The sequence below is a fragment of the Amphiura filiformis genome, unplaced genomic scaffold (assembly GCF_039555335.1).
Source record: "Amphiura filiformis unplaced genomic scaffold, Afil_fr2py scaffold_38, whole genome shotgun sequence".
In the NCBI taxonomy this organism is placed as follows: Eukaryota; Metazoa; Echinodermata; class Ophiuroidea; order Amphilepidida; family Amphiuridae; genus Amphiura; species Amphiura filiformis.
The window spans coordinates 478,756-488,044 of NW_027305502.1; the positions used below are offsets into that span (position 1 = coordinate 478,756).

General features: G+C 32.6%; 1 protein-coding gene across 1 annotated transcript in view; it reads left to right on the top strand.

Moving 5' to 3' along the window:
- Positions 1-3,729, top strand: part of LOC140144075 (neuroendocrine convertase 1-like) — a 59,859-nt gene extending 56,130 nt beyond the window's left edge. The window contains exons 12-13 of the mRNA XM_072165912.1: positions 596-724; positions 2,469-3,729. Of these exons, the coding sequence (XP_072022013.1) occupies positions 596-724; positions 2,469-2,600 (261 nt within the window). The 3' untranslated portion in view covers positions 2,601-3,729. The remainder of the gene's footprint in view (positions 1-595; positions 725-2,468) is intronic.
- Positions 3,730-9,289: the final 5,560 nt, after the last annotated feature.

A 9,289-nucleotide genomic window follows, 5' to 3' on the forward strand; every position in this document is an offset into this window, starting at 1 on the left:
GAGAAGTGATGATGGACATTTTAAACGCAGTGCCAAGATATTGCCATTTTTCTCAGTACTTTTGCCTGCCAATTTTGTTCGTTGAATTAAGCTTAACCAAATTCCGAAAGTTCTGATACGAAAGAGCAAGCTGTTGTGAATGAATATAAGATTTAAGAAAGATGAATAAAATGTTATTGCAAGTACTTTTTGGTAAGGAAGTTTATCCAGATGTGATCCTTTGAGCTCCATGGATGTCATTTACGCTATATGTAAGAACTGTAAAGTTTACAGTTCTTACATATAGCGTAAATGTAAAGCAAGATACCATCAAATACAATCTCAGTCATGTGTCTGACGATATTCTTGGAAAAAGAACTGGCAACCGCGCGCGCAACTGAGCAACCAGCATTAGTGGTAAACAAAATATCGTCACAACAACAATTAGTGTATTAAAAGGAGTCTGCTAGACTTCTAAACATCCACAGTGAGTACTGTTTTACTGGACTAGAAATAAGAATAATCTGATATAATATTATGTATACATTATTCTTTGAATGTTGCAATAGTTATTAACTCGTTTTTTTGTATATTTCAAAAATACTATGAATTTCAGCTAGAATTTGCGGAGCCAGGAAAATATTATGGTCCCATAGATGGATGGTATTTGATTCTTCACGGCACGGAGACACTTCCAGAATATCGACAAAAGACAAAACCAACAACGCAAAAACCCAAAATATCGGTAGGTCGTCGAGTCTAAAGATATCACATTGCCTTCCTAGCAAACACACAAATTTTTCAAATGTTATATTTAAAGCGTTTTGGTTGCGGTAAAAACATTTTAATAACATTTAAATGTCGAGCTATATAAAGTTATGAAAACGCTTTTGAAACGTTTTATATATTTGAAAAAAACCAGTACAATATAATTTTAAAAATGTTGGCAAATGTTATTGTGAAATATTCGTTGGCTAACATATTTGTCAACAGTTAAATATACATACACATTATGCGTTTTGCAGCAAGTGTCCACTTTAAATTTTCGGATTCGCCCTTTTTATTAAAAAAATAAAACAGATCATTGTATTGATTTAATTAATGTGCCAACAATCAACAGTCATGAGCGTGATGACTTTGAAGGTTTTTGAATTATAATTATAAGTATAATATGACTTCTTTTTTTGCATAAAATAGCCAATATGGTAAATATTTTCATCATTTTATTTTTTCTTACTGTGTAATGTTTTACCTGCAATAATTATGTCCTTCTTGTGTTTGGATGTACTTCAATTTGAGTGTTGTTACCAGAGAAGATATCCTACCCTTCCCAGAATCCTTTGCAACATAATAAATCACCTCGTTACAGAAAATGACACTCTCATTACTTTGTACTCCCTCTGTTTTCATAGAGAATAGACTGGCTAAACATGGGTCGATAGTCAAGAAATAACATATTTTGTAAGATCTCGATGTGCTCTGTTCAGTGTTCATTGAGGTACCGTAACTTTTGTCACTATCGACCCATGTTGCACTAGATAGCAAATTAGTACAGGAAATTGAAATGGAAGACATGCATTGTGGGAAGTTTAAGATATCTTCTCGGGGTAGTTAGTTTTACTATACCTCATAAATATTTATTAGGTAATCCAGACATCTTATTGGTTAATAACGCCAGCGTCCGAGTACGGTATTTTGACTACTTCCCCGCGCCTGTGCAATTACGCGCACGCGGGGAAGTAGTAAAAACTTCCGCACCCTACTACCACACGGTGTCTCGACCCCGCGCGTCGCCGTTCCTTCAGACGTAGCATTATGCTGCACAACGGCAATTCTGCAGACGCGTTTATCGTGAAAATGGCGTCTGCTGCAGTTATTTTGCTGAGATTATCGATGGATAATTACACGCGAATTTGAAATTTTATGAAACAAAATGCTATTTATGGAATGTTAAAAAGAAAATTAGAATAATATAAGTCAAAATGTAAATTGATTGAACAGAAATCCTCCAATAAAATCAGGTAAGCAAAATATTGAGCTTATTTACCATGCTGGCCGGCACGTTGACTGGTGTGTGTTGACTTTTGTTTACAATTTTACCGTGATAGTGAAAATATTTATGAGGTATAGTAAAACAAATACAACATGTTTCATTTCGAGGAAGTAGTCAAAACTACTGCTCCCTCGGTGTTTGATGATTTGACTACTTCCCTCCGCTGACGCGTCGGGAAGTAGTCAAATCATCCAACACCGAGGGACCAGTAGTTTTGACTACTTTCCCGAAATCAAAACATGTTGTATTTGTATAATACCATCGAGCTACTAAATAGCAGCATCTTATTAGATGTTGATGGCAATACCGTACTGATAAATGGTTAGGTTGAAATCACAGTGGGTTGAAATGGTGTAAATGAAATCTATCCCAACTGATAAGTGTCCTCTTTACCTATAGAACCGTTTCAATAAAACTTTCACGTATATCATTGCAGGATTCCCCGGCGGTGAAAGATAAGCGTTCTAGCCAGAAATCAGCAGATGATGAACCCGTCGTGATCAAGCGAAGATCGGTATCAAGAGAGAATAGGGACTTTTTGCACTCCCTTCACAGACGACGAAAATAAGACGAGCTTTATAATTGACCTTTGAGGTAAATCCCATAATTCCTTGTGTTAGACCACAGATGCCGTCATTTGACGTCATGCCGATGAGCACATCATTTAGCGAACATGGCTACTGTGCATTGCCAAGTTGGCGTGACGTCAAATGACGACATCTGGTGTTTAACCGCAAGGAATTATGGGATTTACCGAAAAGGTCAATTGAAAGCGATTAACTATTTGGGAACCATAATTATATGTAAAACTGATTACGCGAGGAGAATGAAAATAGTAAATTAAACAGTAAAATTTCAGTCATAGATTTTTATTAAAAATTCCCGTAAACGTAAATAGCCGCATGCCGCAGATTATGGACAAGAAACAGTATAAAGAACACAGGATCTTTGTATCCGAATTTGAATTTAAACCCTGTAACTTTTCTGGTAGGGGCGGGACCATTTAATCAGCATTCAGAAAGTGTCTTTCGTATCACTGTACTTGACTTTCATGTTGCTAAAATGGTTTATAATAATTATAATATGTTTTGGGCCACTGTCCGCGAATATCTGTAAAGTGTGCTGAGGCTTGTGGGTTCAATTAATCACTGCGCTTCCACCACTTTAACTTAAAATACAAAACACAAAGTCATCAAACCAATAAGTCTCCAATAGTAAAGTATTTGCCTTAAATTCGATAATGCAATATCAATCATGATACTTTGAAATCCTTTAAGTGGTCATAATTCCCATATTGATGTGAGGTACAGCTCCAACCCTTTTCCCTTCCTCGCACCCTTTAGGGAAATGTACTAACGTCCACATTCTACATTAGGAAAATTAGGGGGCGTTCTTCCTTCTATGGGCTATGGGCAATAACATTTTACAACATTTACTTAATAAAAAGTCCTTTAAAAAAGGAATGTGGCGCCCAATGTGAACTTGGACGTGATATGGTGAAATCCATGGTGTGTAGATTTGTTATTATAATGATTTTTCTAGGGAAGAGTAGAAGATGATCCAAATATAAACTTAGTCCACCTCAAATGACCTGTAACAATTTGTGATTGACATTACTTAATTCACCTCGGATGACTTTGATCTGACATTCAACATTTTCGCGCTTACACCAATCATATCCATATAAACAATTTAACTCTTACAACTTCCTGTCAACTCTCTAATTTGAAATTTCTGTCTGTTTGCCTTTTCTGTCTTGTACCATTTAGTACACTACAGTTTGTTACAATTATTAAGATAAGGGGTATAGATAAAAGGATATAGTTATTTACTTAATCCAATGAATAACCGCTATATAGATTCTATGGTAATTAACAAACAAAAGCCATCAGTTTAAGAGGCCTCGTTAATTGATCTTATCACTATGGACCACAAGAGTCTCATCCCAATGGCATAGTCCAATAACCTCAATTACATAATCATAGTGCAACATTTGACCTCAAGTTGCAGAGTATGAGTTTGTGTACCCATATTTTCAAAGGATGAATGTACAAATGTATTAGGGTTTAAGAACTGTTCCCATGATAGATGAGCATGTTGTGGATCCTAGTGTATGGTCAAATGTCACCGTCTATCGGGTTCTAAGGCACACGGTAAACTGGTTGAACGCATACAAAGGTCAGGATTTATTTGGTGTTTTTATAAATCCTAATTTTGTATTTTAAACAAAGAATATACGCTCACCATTTTATCCCGTGCATATCAGAAAACAACAATAAAATAAAATCCAAGCAAATTGTGGTTTTATTTCTGAGCTGGGCATAATTTTAGCAAAACAATTGCGAAGTCAATCTAGCAAGAGTGAAATTAGAAGCTTTTTTGTGGCGCCTCCGTAGAGGGCGCCACAAAACTGCCAGCATAATCTTGCATGATGTTGCCATAGTAATTAGCCAAGCCATATTCACCTTCTACCGAGTTCACTCATCAATCACCACTATCATTAGAGAATGAATTTGGAGAAAACATGATGATATAAATTACAAACACTCGCTGAGCAGCAAGACCTTCCCTCTAAGCTTTTAATCCGATAAGCTGATTTTCTATGAATTGGAAGACATTCTTTGATGTATTACTGAGCTCAATCATCTGAAATTACGGGAGTGTGGGCCACCCAGGCTGGTGGCTCAGCATAGTATTTTATTAACAGAAGGTTTTCTCCAAATTCATTTCCTAATGATCAATTAAATCACTACACAATACACAATATCATACAAGAATTAAACTTAATATTACAAGTGAAAATTAGTGTCTAATTTTAATGTGAATTGTATGATATAAAAAGATGAAGATCAAGGATGTGACTGATGAGATTATCATTTATTTATCATTCATGTTCTACAAAATACATGAATATTTTGGGCTACACATAACATAATTGATGATAAGGCTTATAGGGTTCAAAATAAATATAATGCAGAAAGAGAAAGTTGTGTCATGTTGTATTATGTGTCTGTTTCAGAATGAAGAAGAGTAGTGTACAGAAATTTACTTTTATGAATAATAACGGTCCAATCTTTTCATATTTTCTGAAGATCAAAAACATACCTATATACATAACGACTGCTCAGTGCCAGAAGTCGTTAAGTGCAGTTGCTGCCCTGTGAACATTTGACCACTTACACAGAGTATCATATTGTACTTATCTACACATGGCAGCTACACATGGCCGCTATTGTACTTCACTACTTCTGGCTCTGAGGAGTAGATAAAATCAAGGAAATGATGGGAAAATTATGAAATTGCTAGAAGTGAATCGTATCATATAAAAAGATCAAGATCAAGGATGTGACGGATGAGATTATCATTTATTTATCATCAATGTTCTATTTAAATAAATCGAAGATCAAGGATGTGATGTGAATATTAGGAAATTATTTAATGTGAATTGTATGATATTAAACGATGAAGATCAAGGATGTGACTGATGAGATTATTTATTTATCATTGATGTTTTATAAAAACTCGAAGATCAACGATGTGATGAGAATATTATAAAATTGCTGAAAGTGAGTCGTATGATATAAAAATGAAGATCAAGGATGTAACGCATGAGATTATCATTCATTTATCATTGATGTTCAATAAAAACTCGAAGATCAAGGATGTGATGGGAATATTAGGAAATTGTTTAATGTGAATTGTATGATATAAAAAAATGAAGATCAAGGATGTGACTGATGAGATTATTTATTTATCATTGATGTTCTATAAAAACTCGAAGATCAAGGATGTAATGGGAATATTATGAATTGCTGAAAGTGAGTCGTATGATATAAAAATGAAGATCAAGGATGTAACGCATGAGATTATCATTCATTTATCATTGATGTTCAATAAAAACTCGAAGATCAAGGATGTGATGGGAATATTAGGAAATTGTTTAATGTGAATTGTATGATATAAAAAATGAAGATCAAGGATGTGACTGATGAGATTATTTATTTATCATTGATGTTCTATAAAAACTCGAAGATCAAGGATGTAATGGGAATATTATGAATTGCTGAAAGTGAGTCGTATGATATAAAAATGAAGATCAAGGATGTAACGCATGAGATTATCATTCATTTATCATTGATGTTCAATAAAAACTCGAAGATCAAGGATGTTATGGGAATATTAGGAAATTGTTTAATGTGAATAGTATGATATAAAAAAATGAAGATCAAGGATGTGACTGATGAGATTATTTATTTATCATTGATGTTCGATAAAAACTCGAAAATCAAGGATGTGATGAGAATATTATAAAATTGCTGAAAGTGAGTCGTATGATATAAAGATCGAGGATGTAACACATGAGATAATCATTCATTTATCATTGATGTTAAATAAAAGCTCGAAAATGAAGGATGTGATTGGAATATTATGAATTGCTGAAAGTGAATCGTATCATATAAAAATGAAGATCAAGGATGTAACACATGAGATAATCATTTGTCGAAGATGCTCTATAAAAACTCAAAGATCAAGGATGTGATGTGAATATTAGGAAATTGTTATAAGTAAATTGTATCATATGAAAAGATGAAGATCAAGGATGTGACGGATGAGATTGTCATTTATTTATCATTAACGTTCTATAAAAAAAAACTCGAAGATCAAGGATGTGATGGGAATATTATGAAATTGCTAAAAGTGAATCCTATCGTATAAAAATGAAGATCAAGGATGTAACGCTTGAAATTATCATTTATTTATCATTGAAGTTCAATAAAAACTCGAAAATCAAGGATATGGTGGGAATATTATGAAATTGCTAAAAGTGAATCGTATCATATGAAAAGATAAAGATCAAGGATGTGACGGATGAGATTATCATTTATTTATCATTGATGTTCTATAAAAACCTCGAAGAGCAAGGATGTGATGTGAATTTTATGAAATTGCTGAAAAGAATTGTTTCATATGAAAAGATCAAGGATGTGATGGGAATATTAGGAAATAGTTTAATGTGAATTGTGTGATATAAAAAGATGAAGAGCTAGGATATGACGGATGAGATTATCATTTATTTATCATTGATGTTCTATAAAAACACGAAGATCAAGGATGTGTTGTGAAATTGCTAAAAGTAAATCGTGTCATATGAAAAGATGAAAATCAAGGATGTAACGCTTGAGGTTATCATTCATTTATCATTGATGTTCTATAAAAACTCGAAGATCAAGGATGTGATGGGAATATTATGAAATTGCTCAAAGTGAATCGTATCATATGAAAAGATGAAGATCAAGGATGTGACGGATGAGATTATCATTTATTTATCATTGATGTTCTATAAAAACTCGAAGAGCAAGGATGTGATGTGAACATTATGAAATTGCTGAAAAGAATTGTTTCATATGAAAAGATCAAGGATGTGATGGGAATATTAGGAAATAATTTAATGTGAATTGTGTGATATAAAAAGATGAAGATCAAGGATGTGACTGATGAGATTATCATTTATGATTGATTGATTTTCTATAAAAAAATCTTTCGAAGATATAGGATGTGATGTAAATATTATGAAATTGCTGAAACTGATTGTTTCATATGAAAAGATGAAGATCAAGGATGTGATGTGAATATTATGAAATTGCTGAAAGTGAATTGTATGATATGAAAAGTTGGAGATCAAGCATGTGACTGAAGATATTATAATTTATTTATCATTGATGTTCTATAAAAACTCGAATATCAAGGATGTGATGGGAATATTATGAAATTGCTAAAAGTGAATCGTATCATATGAAAAGATAAAGATCAAGGATTTGACGGATGAGATTATCATTTATTTATCATTGATGTTCTATAAAAACTCGAAGATCAAGGATGTGATGTGAATATTGTGATATTGCTGAAAGTGAATTGTTTCATATGAAAAGATGAAGATCAAGGATGTGATGGGAATATTAGGAAATAGTTTAACGTGAATTGTGTGATATAAAAAGATGAAGATCAAGGATGTGACTGATGAGATTATCATTTATTTATTATTGATGTTCTATAAAAACTAGAAGATCAAGAATGTGTTGTGAAATTGCTGAAAGTAAATCGTATCATATGAAAAGATGAAGATCAAGGATGTAACGCTTGAGGTTATCATTCATTTATCATTGATGTTCTACAAAAAGTCGAAGATCAAGGATGTGATGTAAATATTATGAAATTGCTAAAAGTGAATCGTATCATATGAAAAGATAAAGATCAAGGATGTGACGGATGAGATTATCATTTATTTATCATTGATGTTCTATAAAAACACGAAGATCAAGGATGTGATGGGAATATTAGCCTGGGAAATAGTTAAAAGTGAATTGTATCATATGAAAAGATAAAGATCAAGGATGTGACGGGTGAGATTATCGTTTATTTATCATTCATTTTCTATTTAAAAAAATTGATGATCAAGGATGTGATGGGAATATTACGAAATTGTTTAATGTCAATTGTATGATATAAAAAATGAAGATCAAGGATGTGACTGATGAGATTATCATTTATTTATCATTGATGTTTTATAAGAACTCGAAGATCAAGGATTGTTTAATGTGAATTGTATATAAAAAGATGTAGATAAAGGATGTGACTGATGAGATTGCTATTTATTTGTCATTGATGTTCTATAAAAACTCGAAGATCAAGGATGTGATATGAATATTAGAAAATTGTTAAAAGTGAATTGTATCATATGAAAAGATGAAGATGTGATAGGAATATTACGAAATTGTTTAATGTGAATTGTATATAAAATGATGATGTTTGATGTTCTATAAAAACTCGAAGATCAAGGACATGATGGGAATATTATGAAAAGTGAATTTTATCATATAAAAAGATAAAGATCAAGGATGTGACGGATGAGATTATCATTTATTTGTCATTGGTGCTCTATAAAATCTCGAAGATCGAGGATGTGATGGGACTATTAGGAAGTTGTTAAATGTGAATTGTATAATATGAAAAGATGAAGATCAAGGATTTGACGGATGAGATTATCATTGATTTATCATTGATTTAAAATCGAAGATCGAGGATGTGATGGGACTATTAGGAAATTGTTAATGTGAATTGTATGATATAAAAAGATGAAGATCAGGGATGTGACTGATGAGATTATCATTGATTTATCATTGATTTAAAATCGAAGATCGAGGATGTGATGGGACTATTAGGAAGTTGTTAAATGTGAATTGTATAATATGAAAAGAT